At 38.4% G+C, this 20025-nt stretch overlaps 1 protein-coding gene across 2 annotated transcripts in view; it reads left to right on the top strand.

Moving 5' to 3' along the window:
* LOC128520737 (RNA-binding Raly-like protein) overlaps window positions 1-20025 on the top strand; it is a 218661-nt gene that overhangs the window by 98237 nt on the left and 100399 nt on the right. For both annotated transcript variants that reach the window (XM_053495107.1, XM_053495106.1), the window contains one exon: window positions 5977-6250. In XM_053495107.1, the coding sequence (XP_053351082.1) occupies window positions 5995-6250 (256 nt within the window). In that variant the 5' untranslated portion in view covers window positions 5977-5994. The remainder of the gene's footprint in view (window positions 1-5976; window positions 6251-20025) is intronic.

The raw sequence follows: 20025 nt of genomic DNA, 5'->3' as shown, positions 1-20025 counted from the left end.
TGTGCATGTGTGAGTCAATTTATGCATGTGAGAGTGCGTTACTTGTAATGTGATAAGCATATGAATGTTTGAGAGTAATTTGTGCAGAGACATTAATCCTTGCAGTTCACACATGGTCAAGAGACATAGAGAGGCTTATAAAGCTCAAGAGAGAGAGAGAGAGAGAGAGAGAGAGAGAGAGAGAACGGACAGAGCGCGGACAACGGAGCAAATTTCATTTTTCAATTTCTGTCTCCGTGAGTGAGTGAGTGTGCAAGCGTGCAGCCAATAACAGAATGTGTGTTACCTTGGCAACTAATCCTATTTACTGGGTATTGGATCCATTATTCAGGCATTAAGTGGCAAAGCTAAATAGATGTCATCTCCATGTTTCAGGGACACTGCAGCATCAGGCCAGCATTAAAAGACTTACAGCATGCTTTATTAGATGATGCAAATGTTAAATTTGCAGGTGAATTAAACAGGAAACTTTTTTTTTTCAAACTCTTAGCAAGAATGTGTAATGCATGTAGAAGCAATGGAGATACTGTAGGAAGCTTCTTTTCTCAAAGAAGCTTAAGTGACTTAACAAATGATGTCCTCGGGATATAATGAGTTCGCGTTTCAAAGATGAATGACATTAGATCAATAGCGGCGTGTAGCGCAGTCTAAGATTTCCATATTCTAGCATATCTGGGTGTACTTATGTCCAAGAGAGTGTGAGTTATATACTTATAAGAGCAGGTCGTTGACATTGTGAGGGAAGTAATAGAATGCTCTTCTCTCTTCCGCAATAGAAGCGGGATTGTCAGGCTCCTTTAGCAAGCGTGTTTGTGGGATTGGATGACACCCAATGGGAGGTTAGTTGTCAGCTCATAGCAGGGATTTCTACACTTGGTGCAGTGCCGTGCGTGTGTGTCTTTGTGTGTGTGTATGCATCCATGCTGAGAACGCAAAGTAAGAATGCAGGAGAGAAAAGATTACAGTTTGACACAAACATCTCTCACCCTCTATTTCTATGTACGCTTATACCTGAAGCTGGAACCGTAGTCAAATACAGTATTATAGCAATATTATGAGTGTTTTTTTTTTTTTTTTAAGGGCTGCTTGAACAATGCTTAACTGGCACAAATGTTTGATTATTTTACTGGCACAGCACAAACACAGGACAACTGAAGGTCAATAACAGGTTAATATAAGAAGCAGGGATGTCTGGGAGAAATGGACTAGCAAGGCCATTAAGTCCCAACCTGATGTTATTTTTCTTTTTTTTGTCTGTACATCGAAAAAATTGACACTTTGTGAATCAAGTCAGGTATTAAGTGGCGCAGATTATTTTCGCGATATGGGCAGGAGATTGCAGTAGGTAAAATGTACAAAATGTTCAATTTCGGTGTAAATCGGTTGATATCTACCTTATCTTCCTGATCCTTTAACAGAATTGAGAAAGTTTTAATCCTAAATATTGTTTTATTAAAGCACTTTAATGAACTCTATATAGAGTTAAGCCAGTCGTCATAGAAAAACATTCTTTTTTTTCTACTACAAATCTGCATTGCTTGTGAAGGTTTTTTTAGGGTTAGCGGGGAAATCATTCGCTCATCGTTGTCTATACCGCTTTATCCTGTATTTAGGGTCGCAGGTCATTCACACGCTATGGGCAATTTGGAAACAGCAATTAGCCTAATCTGCAAGTCATTGAACTGTGGGAGGAAACCATAGTACATGGATGAAACCCACCAAGCACAGGGAGAACATACAAACTCCATGCACACTGAGACGGGAATCAAGGACCCTGTAGATACAAGGCGACAGTACTAACCACTACACCAGGGAAATCCTGGTGTCAAAATTAGTTTTTTTTTTATATTTCTTTCTATTTCACTGAATCTACATTGAAATATTGTAAAAATAGGATTTCAGTGTTTTTAGTTGGATTTTTTTCTTTTGCAAACAAACTCGCACTGGCCATATCTCAGTAACTAGGCATCTTTTTTTTTTTTTTGTCCTTCTGCAGTTCTCTTTTAGAGCTTGCCACCTGAATCATCTGCCTCCATCTAACCCTATCCTCTACACCCTCTCCTCTCACACCAACTAACTTCATGTCCTCTCTCACTGCATCTAGAAATCTCCTCTTTGGTCTTCCTCTAGGCCTCCTATCTAGCAGTTCCAACCTCAGCATCCTTCTACTGATGATATCATATGTGTGTGTGTGTGTGTGTGTGTGTGTGTGTGTGTGTGTGTGTGTGTGTGTGTGTATGTACTGTATATCTTCTGAACATGTCCAAACCACCTCAATCTGGCATCTTTGACTTTATCTCCAAAACATCTAACATGGGTTGTCCCTTTCTATCTGATAGATCATTCTTGATCCTATCCATCCTTGTTACTCTGCTACCTCCAGCTCTGCCACTTGTCTTTTCTTTAGTGGCACTATGTCTAAGCCGGACATGATACAGTTTTAATAATAAAATGGACTTTTCCACCAAAAATCTGAAAGTATGCATAACCCAAATTACCAAAAATCCAACTTATTACCTAATTTGATGTGATGAGTTACATTTCAGGCTTTTTTTTTTTAACTAACCTCATCATCAACATGACATCATCTTTCAAGCCCAGTCTGTACATCAGTGATGGTCATGTTCGGCAATTACCCAAGTGACCTGCTCACAGATCTCCATTTGGACTGATGTTATCCTGACACATTTTGTCTGTAACATCTTCCTTAGCAGTCACTGAGAACTTAAACATGGACCAGTACATGTTTATTGAGCACGAACGAGGTGGATTATTTTCCCCATCGTCCTTTTCTCCTTATGATGTCTTTTCCGGGAGACATTAAAATATACAAGCATGCAACGTTCAATGAAAGTGCAAATTACACTAAAGGACAGAACTGCAAGTTTAGTGTGTATTGTTAAACAGGAAAGCTGTAACCCCTTCATTCAAACCGTGTTTGTTATTCATGGGAGTAGCGCATGAAGCCAGAACAGCACTGCAGATTTGAAACACTCAGAAATCATGACTGAAGCTGCCCATCTGCCTTTAGATGTAAGCCTAACAGTGTTCTTGTTAAGTTTTTAATGGATATACCCTTCAAATCCAGTAAGGTTATTGATCATAAAGTAACAAATGATAGCAAAGCGTGTTAGATGAAAACCGCTAACTAAAAAAGGTTGACAGAATGAAACAAATTTTCCTGCCGGTTAAATGATTTCACTTTTCTCCCCAAGTACTGTACAGTATATAGAGGAGTTTATCTGTGTCTGCGCACTTCTCAGATTTAAGTATGATTCTGGTAGAATATATTTCCTTGTGTTTCCATCACTCAGCTGGCAGTAAGTGCACAGCCTGTCCTCTTTAGACAGCCAGGGCAGCCGGTATGACCTGTTTCTTTTTCTAGACTGTACTTACTGAGTCTGTACATCTTCAGGGCAGTTCGAAGCTTCCTGGAGGGATGTATGTAGAGTGGCTGTTTTTATGCGGTTTCAGGTTTGAGGGTTCAGTTTTGTTTGTTTAGGTTTTTCACAATTAAACAATGTCACAAAACAACATTAAATAACAAATGGAGATAATTTTTTTATTATTATTTAAATTAAGTACTTAAGTGTCTTTCTGTTCACGCATAATTTGTTTTCGGTTAATGTTAGTCGCTAGTGTGCAGCTATGACGCTCTGTAGTGTTATTTGTAATAATTCCAGAATTGAAATGAATAAAGTACTATTTAAAAAAATAATAATTTAATTAACCTAAAAATCTTTCCTGTTATATTGATCGTTCAACTGCACAGCGCACAAAACTGCCAGACGCTGCTAGGCCTCCAAGTGGTGCAGCCGAGGGCCTAGAGAGAGCTGATTGGGCCGAGCTCTCCAGCGGGGTGGGATTAGCGCTCTCACGTTAATCACGGCCCTACAACAAATCATGGGAGTCTGTGAGGTCACGCAAGTGGGAGGAGCGTATTGCGCTGTCCTTTGAGGGTGTTATGGCGCCCCCAGTGGTGTGTGAGCAAGCAAGATGTTCGAAACGATGCGGTCGGCTGGCGTTACTTGGCTCGGAGGAAACATGTGATAGTCCTTCCTGACTGGTAGTAGTAGTAGCCTTATTTAAAGGGGGGGGGGGGGTAGATATAGCTAAATAAGGGAAATTTAGTGCTCTTTTCTGTGTTTCTATTTCTCGTTCTTATTTCTTGTTTCTTGTTAATTGTTTTATTTTTTATTTTTGTCACGGGCGGTCTTGAACGAATTTCACTGCATGTCGTACTGTGTAGGACTGTGTATGTGACAGATAAAATTTTTATTTGATATCCCCCGTAGAAAAACAAAATCAAGGTCTGATATATTTTTATGATATCATCCAAATGGACTGTAGGTCTTACCATAATTGTTAAAATTTTAATTAATATAATGGTCCTCGTTGGACTTTAAGGCCCCTAATTGGACTACAAAGGTTGATGGACGGATGGATGGATAGATAGATAGATCACCCAAATGAGGATGTTTTCCCTGTTGTGTCTTGTTCCTCTCAAGGTTTCTTTCTATTGACATCTTCCCGTTGTTTTACCTTGTCACCATGAAGCTCGGCTTGCTCATCAGGGACAAACTGATATAAACTAGTCTTTGCATTTTTTCTGTAAATGTCCTAATTTATTTCTTCTTATTTTATTCTGTAAAGCTTCTTTGCAACAATGTCCATTGTTATGCGCTACAAATAATTAAGTTCCTGCTTTTCAATCTCTCTCTCTCTCTCTCTCTCTCTCTTTGTTTCCAATGCCCTTCATTAAGGACTTTTAGACAGGCCCTGTCTGTTGTTCAGATGTCATGAACAGTAGGAGTTGATTTAAAACGAGGTCACTTTGCTATAAAAGGTGGCAGTGATATATATGAGAGAATATGGACGAGGCCAAATATGCAATTGACATTTTATAGGAATGATCTTGAAATGAATATCACCTGATGGAAGAAAAAGAAAAAAAAAGTTTAAATAAAACACCTTTGGGAATGATGAGCTCCAAATGCTGTAAACCGATGTAGTTTTGACATAATTGGATAAATTATCCTCCACATGATTTCATATTTCAAAATAATTAAGGAACAAGGATGCTCAGTGGGTTATGAAAGCTACAATTTAACTTAGGAAGTGAAGGGGTATCATTATTGTGAACTTAGTGACTTGGAAAAGATGCATGGACGTGTTATGGCATAATTCATGTATGATGGGAGGTGAATGGGAATTGTCTCATATAACTAATCACCTGCACTCACTGGAAGCCATTATGTGTGCAAAAGACTTTTTTCATTTTGATTATCTGATATTCACCAATATATACTGCTAACTTTTCTTTATTTTTTAATTAGCAGAGAAATTACATTTAATCTAAAGTGCCATTCAGTAGAACCGAAGCACCGCAAGTAACATCGTTAAAAGGTGAACAACACTCGAACGTGGCAACTACATACTGTATTGTATATAAAACACCATCCTACCATGGTGGATAACATAGTCAGTTTATATTAGTTTGGGAAACTAGCTTGACTTCTGCTGGATTGATTAATCCTGTTAAATAAACACAAAATCTGTAAAATATTCTCACAGTCACACAACTCATTCACAGTCACACAACTTACATTATATTACATTATATCTATAGAATCAGAATTTTTAGATACTGTTCTAGGATTATTCATTCATTCATTCATTCATCCATTCATCATTTTACGTTAAATATTGTGTTTTGCAGTCCATACTGTAGCAAATCCCTTCGTGCCCCACACTTTCTTTATTTTTGCTGTGCTGAATACTAAATTTTGGGGGAATTAATAGCTCAAGAGTCGTGCCTATAACAAAAGAATTTAAATTGATGTGTAAATATAACCAGTCATAGTCATAGTTTTGCCTTAACACTCACAATACTTGACCGACTGAAGTAAATATGAACTCTTTTAAGATTTGGCTGTAATTTCTAAGCTTGTGTGCGTGCCTGTGTCTGCTTTTTAGGAGAGTCAGCAGAAAAGGATGACTGGTAAGAGTCAGACAAGCAACGTGACCAACAAGAATGATCCACGTTCCCTCAACTCCAGAGTCTTTATCGGCAACCTGAACACAGCCATCGTCAAGAAGGCAGACATCGAGGTCATCTTTGCCAAGTACGGCAAGATCGTGGGCTGCTCCGTGCACAAGGGATACGCCTTCGTCCAGTACATAAGTGAGAGGAACGCCCGGGCTGCCGTCGCTGGAGAGAACGCCCGGATCATAGCAGGACAACCGCTGGGTGAGTGTGTCTGCAAGGTGCTTTATTCCGATAACTCTTTCAGAGATTTCTCACAGCCTGCGGCTTGCTTTTGATGCAGACCTCTTTGATTATGATTGTGTTTCTTAGACATGAAAATTACTTTTGGCTTGTTTGCTGCAAAGGCGGGAAAAATGGTGCTTTTTCTGATGGGGACCTGAAAAAAAAGAGGAGTGATGTTGAGTTATCTATCACTGCGAGAAGCTTTGGGGAGTACTGTGATGACAGCTTTGGAAAGTGTCTCGTATTTGAAAACACTGAAAGAACTGCCTGTCTAATTCGCTATACTAGACTTTGAGTCCCTCATGTCCATCTGTGCAACATGGCCTATATTTGTGGCATAGTCAAAATGTAGCAGTGAATAAACAAGGAAAGTAAATCATGCCTTTTTTTTGCATCCAGATCACTTGTTTAAACCATGAACGTATGTGTAACCACATAATTAATTAAAACACAAAGAATAATGCAAAGATACAATATACACCTAGCCAGGTGGGCTTCAACACCTAAGAATTACCTTTAGCACAGGTATGTGTTTTGCATCCTGAGATTCTTTTCCTCTTGCCATGGTTGTAAAGAGTGGTTATTGTCATTGCCAGTGTGTATTGCCACTGACCTCCTAAACAGTTTGGCTATTGTCTTCTCATGTCTTTCATACGGTGGCCCTGAAGTGCAAAACAAATTAACAAAACTGAAAACAAAATAACAAAACCCAATACAAAGTAACGAATTCAAAATCAAATTAACAAAATGGAAAACAAAATAACTAAAATAACAAAACCCAAACAATTTTTTTTTGGAAGGGGGAGGGAAGTTTTGTTGTTTTGTTTTTGTTTTTGTTATTTTGTTTTCGGATTTGTTATTTTGGTTTTGAATTTGTTAATTTGTTTTCCGTTTCGTTAATTTGTATTGCACTTCTCGGCCAGTCCGATACAAACCAAAAAAGGTAGGTATAGTTAGCGAATAAAATGCCCACCACTGATTGGACGAGACATCTGTCACTCAAGATATACAGGAAGTAGGAACTTGTTTCTTTATCTTTGTTTCTTGTGTGTTTTGCTTCACTTTAAACTATGATGGCCGTGAAGTGCAAAAAAATGAACAAAACTGACTTCAGGGCCACCGTAAGTACGCCATATTTAAAACCACAATAATGTTTGCACTTTCATACACACACAAATCTACCGCTACTACAAGTACTTCCTGTATATCTTGAGTGACAGATGTCTGGTCCAATTAGCGGTAAGCATTTTATTCGCAATCTATACCTACCCGGTTTGTATCAGACTGGCTGAGAAGTGCAACACAAATTAACAAATTCAAAACCAAATTAACAAATCCAAAAACAAAATAACAAAAACAAAACAACAAAACTCCCCCCTTCCAAAAAAAATTGTTTTGGGTTTTGTTATTTGGTTTTTTAATTTGTTTTCCGTTTTGTTAATTTGTATTGCACTTCTCGGCCAGTCAGATATTAGTTATTTTGTTTTCTGATTTGTTAATTTGGTTTTGAATTTGTTATTTTGTTTTGGGTTTTGTTATTTTGTTTTCATTTTTGTTAATTTGTTTTGCACTTTAGGGCCACCTTACTTTTATCAACAAGACATTGAACTACTCCTCCCTTGATTTTTTGTTTTTGAGTTTGGTTTTGTATTTTTTGTTCTTCTCGAAGAGTTTGATGGCCTTATTTCTGAGATTTCCAGAAAGTGGCTTGTCCCATGTTGTCAAGTTAAGCTTCCATTTCCTGTCTCTTGGAATGCCTTCCTGACAAGAATTGCACCTTTTTGTTTGGCAGGCGTAACGAGACCAATTGGGTCATAGAGCTCAGAGACCTGGCTTAGTAGCTGTCTCCTAGTCAATGGGTTAGGCGTTTTTAGGTTCAGTTCGCCTTCAAGAAGTTTCTGGCCTGTTCTCATTTTCTTTTTCCTTTTTGAAAAGTTAATCAAAGTCATAATGTAGAGTTTGTCATCTACTACCAGGTACTCTGTTCCCGAAGCTTTATTTTTTTCTCCCTTCATCTCGTTTGGAAGTATGATTGCTTGACTTTGTGTTTGTGCACCAGTCACTTGCCCTTCACTTTGCCCTGACCTATGGCTTGAGTGCAAATCCGCCGGCTGTCAGAATCTCTTCAAGTCCATTTATTATCGTGGTCATTGTGGGATGTGAGGATGTCATCCACGTAGTTATCCTTTTTAAGTACTCTACGCTCCTCTTTCAATTGAGCAAACTTTGCCAATTGTGCTGTTTCACGCATAGCTAATTGTGCAATGCGTCCAGCAGGGCAATCTCTGATGTTGACCCTTGTTATGGCATACTCACCTATTTCTTCCTCCTCCGTATCTCTCCAAAGAAACCTGTGGAGATGCACTTCACGCTCTTCGAGCCAGATGGAGTAGTACAAATTCTTAATATCTCCAAGAGCAGCAAATACTCCCTTTCTGAATCGAAGCAAGACCTATATTCGACAATATCATGAACCTTAGCTGCATAAATACCTTGCCATTCTGGTACTCTCTTGAGTTGTTTTTCCGTCCCTAGGAAAGCACTTTCTACCCCACTTCTGTTGTATGGAAGAGTGAATAGGTCCTAAATCCATTGATACTTTGTATCCCAGTATGGAGACTAACTGTGGGAATCTTTTTCAATATAGGTGAGACCCTCTTTTAATATCTCAAGTTCTTTCTCTTCTGCTAGAGTCATTTCTTTTTTTCCAGGCTGACAGTTACCACAATGGCACCCACCACACCTTGGTTCACAGGCCGCTCCGATACTGTCCCACTTCCACCACTCAAGAACATCCTGGTTACTTGCTTTGTTTTGGCCACATGACATTTCCCTCTTTGGATTATCTTATAGATATTTGGAGCTTCAGCCTTTTTAAAGATTTCTTTATACTTGACTGCAGCTGCCCTCATGGACCTAGCAAAATGCGTCTCAGACTCATGTGCTGTTATATCCTCCTTTTTAAAACAGATTTGGGTGTGCTCCAGCAACAGTTTTCCCCAAAGGACTGTCCAAAAGGACGAGATCTTCCACGACTTTCATTCGTTGTGGTGTGAGTCTCCCCTCTCGGTGGCTTTTTGAGGTCTGCGTCTGGAAAGAATTTTTTAAGTTGCTTTGGAGTTACACCTCTGTGGACTTTGGCAATTTTCTCTAACCCATAACAGATCAACTGATGAGCCTTCACATTCCCCTAGTGAGTTTTGACTCTGATCCTGAGGAGGTACCTTCTTGTGCTCAATCGAATGGCCATTTTGCCAACCCCATAAACCAACAAGGTAACTTTCTCCCCTCTTAACTTGAGTCTATCAGCAGCTTTGTGCGTAATATAATTTGTGTCTGAGATCAGATCTATCAGAGTGCCATTTTTTGTCCTTCATTAGCAGTTACTTCCATCAACATCATAATAACAGGGAGTTCGTCTACCAGCTAAGCTTTGTTGGTGAATGCTCTTTTAAACTTTTCTGCTAGTTCTGGTGAAAGTTCAGCCAGAAGATCCCCCTGCTCTTCTGTAAATCTGCTTTATTTCCTGGAGTCTTTGGTGGTGGCTTTTCCCTCACCCATGTCCTCAAGTTCCCCTTTTGGACAATGGAGGTAATGGTGGTGTGACGAGGCTTCCCTTTTACAGTCTTTGTTTCTGCAAAGATAGTTGTCGTTACACCTGTCACTATCCTTCTGACATCCCGAGCACTTTTTACACACACCCAGTTCCTTTACAATGAATTTCCTCTCTGCTAGTTTTAGTTCTTTGAACTTTTTGAAAATTTTGTCTCTATGCTTCTTTTCTCCACACACGACACATCCACTTTCTGTAGAAACCTTCTTTGTCGTTCTGGTGAAGGAATACTTCTTAAACTTCTTTTCTGGCCTTTCTGCCTTTTCTGAGATTTTAAGCAACTTGAGCCTTTCAAGAAATTCTTCTTCTTTAATTCATCAAAGTGTTTCACTGGTGTGATGCTACTTGCAGGATCCGTCATGTAGACTAACCATTGTCTTTTCACAAACTCAGGTAACTTGCTCTCAATGGACTTTATCACAAGTGGGTTCTAAAATTCCCAAGGTCCGTGAGATCTGCCAGGGCTTTTTCTACCATTTGGATTAACTCTATAGCCCTCCTTGGCTGATTTTGTCTCAATTTTCAATTTCCATGGCGATTGTGGTTCTGTTTCCATAGCGGTTTTCAAAGAGCCTGAGCTTTTTGGCAATCTTGTTATTAATGCTGTCCACCAGTTGAATCTTTTTAACCTCAGCCGACCCTGTGGGTTTTCTTGTTTCTGAAGGTTTTCCCAGTCCCTCTTCCAGCGGTAGAAGTCTCTTTTACCACTGAACTTAGGTAAGCTTGTAGGTTTGATTTTTACTACTGGCATAATCTGAGCTGCAGAAGCTATCACATCCATCTTATTTTTCACATCGCTTTCCGATGCTCGTTATTCTCTTAATCCTTTGAGTGCATGCAAATTAATTAATTTCTTAGCTTCACACTTACTGCTAAACTCTTTCAGCTTGCATACGCGACCCTCTAACTCTGCTCATACGGTTGGGGTCTACCTTTCCCAGTTTACCAGAGCCTTGGTTGCCTCTTTTACCAGTGTCCTCAAAAGTTCCAGTTGCAGACTATAGCTGATGGTATCGACAGGGATGGTAATGCGTGTTCACAAGCTGTCTCTGCCGCGGAGATAGTAGCTGACATCTTGGCTTGTCCATATCTATTCCAGAGGTTAGTTTGCACTAGCTTGTCAATTTCCTCGAGCTTTGCATTACATTCTTCCTCTGTTTGTTTAAAATCAGCTTCTTGCTGTGTTGAAAGTGATACCTCTGCACCGCTTTCTCGGTGAGCTTGAATCTCTGCTAGTAACCCAACCTTGTAATCATCGTTGGTTTTAAAAACTTTCCCTTATTTAGTGGAGAACTTTTTGAATTCCTTTTTTAGTTCTGATTTCAGCAAATTATGTGCTTCCCTGTTGAGAAAGTTAGCTTGCTTGGTGAAGCTACTTTTTGCAGAAGTTCTCTCGCTTTTCAGTTGCTTACCTGTTTTTCCAAAGGTTTCTTCTGCCATTTTGCTTGAATATTATTATTTAACCTGTGTCAGCAGCACTTTGTCTCTAGACTCTACTGATTTGTTGATCTTTGTCCACACTGCTACACTTGGTTATCGACTGTACACGTGGCTATTGAGTGTTCACGTGGTTATCGACTGTCAAGTTATCTGGGAATTTGCACATCAGCTTCAAACTCGAAAAAAAAAAACATTAGCCAACTACAGGGGACAAGAGGATCAAGTCTGAAATCATTTTGAATTCTTGTGTCTGACAGCTTTGCAGGTTACACAACAATTGTTCAAAGTAGATTCAACTAAGTGATCGCTAACCTTAAATGAATAACATCTAAAAAGGTACATCACAATTTCTGATAAATAACATGTAGTTAAATCACTACTTCTAGTAAATAACAGTTAAATATTTTTTATATAAATATTAGTTAAATAAAATGTAAACAAGTACAACAAATTTATTTAACTAAGCTTAAGAAATATAACAAAATTATTTAACTAAGTTTAACACGTACTATTCCATAAACCGTTTAGGAAACATGTAATGCGCAACATCATATAATTTTTTTTTGTGAAAGCATGCAAACATTTAAACAACAATCATAGCATAACATACAGAACGTTGTTGCTTTTTTTTTTTTTTGTAATGAGCACTATGGTAATGACATCAAATATCAAGCAAGATTTAAGTGATCAGTCCATCGTATAAGTAAAGAGTGGTGTTATCATGCCATCAGTATCCCTGAGATGACCAGCAGCCGATGCGTTCCCTGTCTCACATGTTATTGACTGCAGTATCTTACACGCAGGTTTTTATACACAGACCCTATACTGTTACATCATAGTTACCTCATAGTAGAGACTGTAAGGTGGCGATTCCCTGTCACAGATGGTGCTTGTATGTTGAAGTCTGTACCTTTACTTCATTAGTGACTGTGAGGTGCTGCATACTGTAATGTCATACTCTGGTCGTGTCACAGTTGTTCCTTGTTGAATGACCAGCTCCATCATTTCACTTATTTTAGCTTCACATCTATACCACTGTATCCTGTATTCAGGGTCGCAGGGGGCCTGGAGCTTATCCCTGGAGTCTTAGGGCACGAGGTGGGCTACACTCTGGATAAGGTGCAAATCTATCACAGTAATCACAACGGGCAATTTGATAATCCCAGTTAGCCCTATTTGCAAGTCTTTGGACTGTGGGAGGAAAGCCACCAAGCACAGGGAGAACATGCAAACTCCATGCACACAGAGATGGGAATCGACCCTGTCCAGGAATCCAACCCAAAATCTGGAGGTGTAGGGTGACAATGCTAACCACTACACCACTGTGCCACCCACCCAAAATGCTCACCATGTTTATTCTGAATCAAATCCCTTTCTCACTGCAGTCAAACCAAACACTGCATAAATACATATACGAAACCCTACATATATACAGAACAGCAAAACAATATGTGTTTTCTTTTTTTTTCTTGACCAATTTTGACTAAAATGAATCTTGTCAGTACTATTTGCTTTGTGAACATGTTTCCACTGAGCATCTTGTCTGTCAGTGGCAGACTGTCTATTATCTATTTGGACAAATATCTGTATTCGCTCTAGCTGCACTGTCCTTCACAGAATAATGTTAGCTGTGACCTTGAGAGAGGTAGGCTGTTTAAAAAACAACAACACCAAAAAAAACAGAGTGGCATTTATCTGTTGTTTTGTTATACATTTGACCTACTTTTTAAAAAAGTCACCCTGCTTTTTTACTTTCCACAAAGCAATCTACATAATAAATAATTTATAAAATCATTAAGAGCAGCCATTTCCATGTAATTGGATGCGCAAGGTCAGGTAGTAAATACAAGGAGAGATTGTGAAGAAAGAAATGTCCGAGTAGCAAATCAAGCTTTGGTTGCTGATTATTTATGGTAGTGTTTGATTAGACCGTGTATGTACTTAGGTACTTGTGTGTGTGTTGTGCATTTTTTTTTTTTTTTTTTTTTACTAATGGTGGGTATGTAACATAAAGCTTGGGTAAAATCAAAGCTAGCACTTGTATCTAACATAAATGAGTGTACAAGTCACCATGATAAAAAACCACTGTAAAAACTCATGACAGGAACACAATGTTTTTCTTTCCCCTGGTCCCATTAGAGGCTGCCATGCGCATATTTGATTTGGCACAGGGTTTTATGCAGGATGCCCTTCCTGACACAACCCTTCCCATATTATTCAGGCTGTGGACCAGCACTGACAGTGCGCTGACTTGTGCAGCCCCGTGGCTGGGGTTGAACCCTGCTCCTTTACAAGGCAGGCAGAGATACTAATGAGAAACACAAAATGGTGATTTTTTTTTTTTTTGCCAGAGTAGAGCAAAAAAAAAATTATTATTAAAGGCATTGGCACTAATGCTATTTTCCATTATTATATAAAACCCCCCTTATTTACATAGGAAAAGGGATAACACAGAAACTGTACATATGATCACATTTTATGGTTGTTTTTCGGTCGATGCTATGATCAAAAGTAATAATAATAAAAGCATTTGTGAGTTTGATATTTTTTCTAATATTACTTCCATCTTTAAAAAATGTCAATTTAAACTCACACATTATTAAAGTAATGCTAATGCATTCTGCTTGACGTATACAAAAACCCAAGTACACAGTCTGAAGCATCCCTTGTTGGCCCACCAGCAGGACAAAAAAAAAAACTGTTGTAAGTTTTCAGGGTTAAGCAGACATCAAAGTGAAGTTTTCACATATGACCTGTACAGTACTCAAAGGTTAGGAGTAAAAATAAAAACGTTTCTTTTTCCTTTTCTTTGACCTAATATTTTTGACTTTTACTTTATACATTTTACACAAAAAGTCAAATCAGTCAACTTCAATGAGGCACTAATACATACAATCTATATTTAGATTTTTATTGTCATTTAGGTAGAGTGTTTTGTCCCAGTTATTATCATGTTAGTTAACTAATTTACCGCCATTAACGAAAACTAGAGTGTGATTTAAGTATGATTTAGTGTGTGACTATTCCCTTGTGAATTTTTTTTTGTCTTTTTAGTTTTGTACTTGCCCAGCCATGTATTTTTACCTTCAGTTGAGTAATTAATTTGTAGCTGTACTTCAGTTTATTATTGGTATGAGTAACTGCACATTAACTAGAGTAAAGAAAGTGAGTAGTTTTTCCACCTTTAAGCATATTTAATAATTATCTATGCCACCTTTGAACTTTTATTTCTTTTAATTCATTTTTTGTTTAAGAACGTTAAGACCACACGCAGGCATCTTGCCATCTCACACTTTAAACATTTGTGATTTCATGGAACACAGTTCACCTAGATGAGCATGGTGTGAAAGTAAATTAAGCACTACTGCATGCAAATTCCTTTTTCCTTTCCAGTGAATTGACTGTTTCATGAGGTGCATGTTATTCGTGTTCGGTCTGATGCCTGCTGCTCAACACAGATGTCCTACAAATTACTGAGCTACTGGTACACGGGTATTTATATTGCACAAGAAATAAATGATTATAATAACCAGTCTTGTCCGGTTTCACTAATAACCATAGTCAGGTGGAATAGATAAATATAGATAAATCATAATAGATATTTCTTGTAGGTTTGCACAAATAAAGTTTTAAATAAACTAAATAGTATATTTGTAAAAGCGGTCTTACATTTATTATTTGACATATGCATAAAGTTTATCGAGGATGAATCTTTTCAGTGTTGATCCCACAACAGAAACTAAAGTTTCAAAGCAACCCCATACACTGTACACTGGAAACCGACACAAATCTCACCCAATTCACTCCAGATGGTTATGAAATTACAAACAATTTATAATAAATTATCCCCAATCGTGTAACACTCTAAGTAAAACAAGCTGCTTTGTTTCTAGAATATTGTTTGTTCAATAATAGATTGAATCATTGTCGTCCATTTGGAAGAACAAACAAGAGCAAAGAGAAAAAAAAACAGTAAGTAGGCAACAAGAAAAAAGTCTACTTACAATACTTAAATAAATAAATAATAAATAAATAAAAGTCTGGATAAGTACTTCATTTGCATTAAATAAGAGCAAAATAAAAGTTTTACTTGCTTGGTGGACTAGCTACATCTTGACTTCTTATCTTTTTGCTTGTTTAAGTTGGCCACAAGCTTTAAGTACATATTTTGGTTCCCTATGCCACAGACTCCTTCACCAGTCCCTTTGATGTTGCCTTGAGGTTAAGCCGAACCTTTCAGACAGAAGCACGGTGCTGTGAAAAGGTATTCTAAAAAATCTCAAGAACTGCTCATTTGCCTCAGTTAAGGTCAGTGTTCAGAATTCAACAATAAAAAAGGCAAGAATGGGCAAAAATGGTATCCATGGGAGATTTCCAAGGCGAAAGCTGCTTCTGACCAAAAAGGCTCGTCTCAGATTTGCCAAAAACATCTAAATTATCCCCAGGACTTTTGGCCATATATTCTGTGGACTGATAAGACAAGAGTTGAATTTTCTGGAAGGTATGCATTTCATTACATTTGGCGTAATACTAATACAGCAATACATGGAAAGAACATCATGTATTTATTTCAATACTGTACATGAAAAGAACTGCTTATAAGCTTTTGAACCTGAACGACTTGCCACAACCAGGGTGGCACAACCAGTTATTACTGTAGGTTAAGGGGCAATTACTGTACTTGTTCACATAGAGCCTGGCAGGTTTGGACAGCATTTATTCATTAAAAAAATAGAATCATTATTTAAAAACAGCATTTTGTATTTGCTTAGGTTATCTTTGTGTAATAGTAAAATTAGTTTATTGATCTTAATCATTTAAGTGTGACAAATAGCAAAATAATAATAATAAAAATAAGGAATGGGCAATACTTTTTCATAGCACTATATGTTTTTTTCATAGAGTTTTTTATGCCTATTTCCTGTTTATTCAGATTATTATTTAAATAAATTACAATTATTCATAGATTTCTCATGGTGGCTTCAGCTGTATGGGAATTACTCATACATGTAGCACATTTTTATATATAATATTTTTTATATAAGTATGGAATCAAGGTTTTGCAAAAAGGCAAAAAGTTTTGTACATATTATGCAAAATGCACTGTTTAGTCATTTTTCGACATTCAGATGGATCTTTGGTTTAAGATATTCAAATGATTCAGAAAAATACATTCCCTGCTTGTCCACTTTTGTTCTTTTGTTCGTGTTCACTTTTGCTTGTCCGGGGCTTAAACAAGCCAATAAAATATTCCTCCTAAAGCTTGTTGCTCATCTATGCTCAGCTCTGCAGTTCTAAGGAGGGGGCGTGGTTTGGCAGTAGATCATTTACATAAACACTGAAACAGCGCGTTGAGAGGAGGAGCAAAAATATGGGATAGTTTTAGTTATTATAAACAAACAAAAAAAGCATTATTTGAAAGGTCTTTCAGCTGGAGCATCAATAGACACATTTTGGGGGGCTGTGAGACCTTTGTTAAGCTTTTAAAGAAACATTTGACTGGCGCTAATTATAAACTGACTATTCAAGAGCTTCTAAAATCATTATATCGATTTCTGAAATCCTTCAAACTGTTTAAAAAAGCAGTTGACTTGATCTTAAATGAGACTCTCAACTTGATGTTTAAGTGTCAAATGCACTATTTGCAAAACACCCTTTGTCTGTACAGTATAAACTTTTAGCCTCAAAATTAATACCTTGAATATAAAATATTCATATTAGTTTTTTGGTTACCGCCTATAGCAGCATAAATACTTTTTTAAAACAAAATGTTGAAAAAAACTGCAAGTGAGGTTATAACTGGAAAAAAAAAAAGTCAAGATAGGTGGGTGGAAATGAAATCAGATGTACCTCCAAACCTGAGGTATGCACTTAATGACTAATCCAAGCACAGAACTAAGTGAAGTATTATATACCGATATGGAGCAGACGTGAGATAGCTCATGGCAGATGGCAGATGGGAGTGTATAATGGGAAATTTTCCTGTAATCACACAAGACTGCAGGTGCTGTTCGTCTGTCTGGCCCTCGGCGAACCTCAGTCTCGGGGTCGAGAGAGTAAGCGCACGTATAGAACGATGTATGATTGTGGCTCGTCTCCTAATCTCACCTCAACACCAGTCTAGAGCCTGGAGGCTACTGTGAGAACAATGGTATTGTGGATTCGGATACTCTCACTACTGCAGACATGTACCTGCGCCTCTTTCTCTCTTTCTTTCTGCACATGCTCATGGATCGGCCCACTTCCCTGTATGTACAGAGCAGAGCCGTGTTTAATGGAATCTAGTCAGGCGGTGCAGATAGCATCACCAGCGGCTCTGCACCGGCATGATAAAGTGCAGCCCTCTCCTTTTAGAGTCAGCCGGAATAGTCTCAGAGAACTTGCACGATGCTACATGTTAATACATTCTGACATTTTTCAATGATAAGGTAAAAGGGGGTTTATTTATTCATTCATTCGTTCATTCATTCACACATCCACTCATTTGTTTGCCTGTGCCAAGTATTTATCTCTCGAGTCCATTTCCATCAAACCACCTTGTCAGTTGGTGCAAAAAGAGCAATGCATTTTTTGTGTCTTCCTGTCATGGAAAAAAAAAAGATGAAGAGTGTGAGTGTGTGACTCAGGTACGGTGTCGTTCTCTGTTGTATGAGGGAAGATATCAGAGCAAGGTTGGCTGAATTACACTGAATTTCATTAGCATTGTGGGTGTTTTTTTTTTCTTTGTGTGTGTGTGTGTGTGTGTGTGTGTGTGTGTGTGTGTGTGTGAGAAAGAGAGAGAGGGAGAGACTGTGAATGTGTTTTTTTGTGTGTGTGTGTGTGTGTGTGAGAGAGAGTGTGTGTGTGTGTGTCTGTGTGTGTGTGTGTGTGTGTGTGTGACAGAGTGGCAGATTTAGCTTAGATCTACTACAGGCATAGCATTAATTAATTACAGTATGTTAATAATGATGTAAATGAAAGGTCTCCACACTGATAGGATCTGTTTTGTTAATTAATGGCATTTTCATACTCATGCATTTTTTTACAGTTTTATTTCCAGACCAGTCTCTTTTAATAATGAGCTTACGTGATTTGATTACGCATGAAAGCTTTATTTATTTTTTTGAATCTGGGTCCCAAACAATCTGTGGTTGCATTTGGATACAGATTGCACCGTGTGAGGAAGTATACACTCTTGAGAGTAGACACTATGTGTTCTGCACGGTGGTATGGCGGGTAGCAGTGCTAACTCACAGCTCTAGCATCACAGGTTCAGTGTGTAGGGTATCCATTCACGTCCATGCCAGTAGGCTTAATAAATCTTCACAGATGTGTGTGAGTGTGTGGCACCCCATCCAGACTGTTTTCTCACCTCACACACAGTGCTCATGGGCCAGGCTCTGGATCCATCATATCTTCCACCAGGGTAAAGAGCTTGCTGAAAATGAGGGTGAGAAAGGTACAGCGTTCCACCTTCTAGATGGATTTGAAGTGAAGAAATCATTAAAAACGCAACTGGATTTAGGTCTATTTGAACAAATAGCTGTACTCAAGCTATTAATCAGTGTGCAGAAGTAAAAAAAAAAACAGTAGTTAAATGAATATTAACTATATAAACATTAATGACAAGGATTTTACATACAGGAGCAGAGAAGCTTAAAATTTGTCAAACTCATCCATAGTTTGGAAGGAATTTCTGCATGTGAAGACAAACTTGCTATGAAGATAGACTTACGTAAATAGGCCAAGTTTGAAAACGCACTAATAAGTTATCCTAAGTATTCATCAGCAAAAAACTAATTTTCGTCTATGTTCATAAAAATTCATGTCTAGGGCCTGGAGCCTATCTCCCAGAGCATACTTTCATCCTATACTACAGGCAATTTAAAACACTAGTAGACTTACAGTACAAAGCTGTGGACTATGAGGGAAAACTGGAATACCTAGAGAAAACCCACAAAGCACATGGAGAACACGAAAACAAGCGAGGGATGAATTGCAATCCACCAATGCTGCCAACCCCTGAGCCACTGTTCCACCCCCAAAAAAAGTCACCTGCATTCACCATTTAGTTAACCAAAAGCTTAAATGACTTTTATGCAGGAGTGCATAAGCATCTGTTTGCATTAGTGTTCAGCTACAGTAAATGTGTGGTCAGAGTTATCATCATGCTAGCAAACAATTGAGAGTTAAGCCCTTGTAGTTGGGCACTAGGGTGAACCAAGGATGCCAGGAGACGTAATCGCAGTGATCCAACTGAAAGTCTTTATTTTTATCTTTTTTTATCGGCTCAGAATATGCAAAGGAGTGCAGCAAAAAGGGATGAACTCTTTAGCTGGAGCCTTCTTAGTTGAATTAGACAATTCACACGAACTCAGTCAAGATGTGTGTGTTTCGGAACAGATGGGACACTCTTGCAGCCGTCACCAAAGTCGGTGCTAAAGTGCAACGGGAGGACTTGAGCACGAGTTGAGAAGGGAGCGGTAGTGGCGGCAGGAGAGAGAGGTTAAGTGATGTGCCCTGACCATCCCACTCAGAAAAAAAATTTCCCTAGCCCTTTTATAGGCCGCTGATAGAGCTGCTGGCCGTAGCGAGTTAGGGCGCCCCGCCCATCTCTCAGGGTTAGGGGAGTTGTCCTCGTACTGAACGCGCACTGCTTTTTACCCTTAATCAGATAAAAAAAGTAGTAACTTACAAATGCCAGTACCATTAACACAAAAAA

Source organism: Clarias gariepinus, chromosome 4, assembly GCF_024256425.1.
Source record: "Clarias gariepinus isolate MV-2021 ecotype Netherlands chromosome 4, CGAR_prim_01v2, whole genome shotgun sequence".
NCBI classification, from domain to species: domain Eukaryota; kingdom Metazoa; phylum Chordata; class Actinopteri; order Siluriformes; family Clariidae; genus Clarias; species Clarias gariepinus.
Note: the sequence above shows the minus strand (reverse complement) of the source record. Positions and strands in the feature narration are given on the sequence as shown.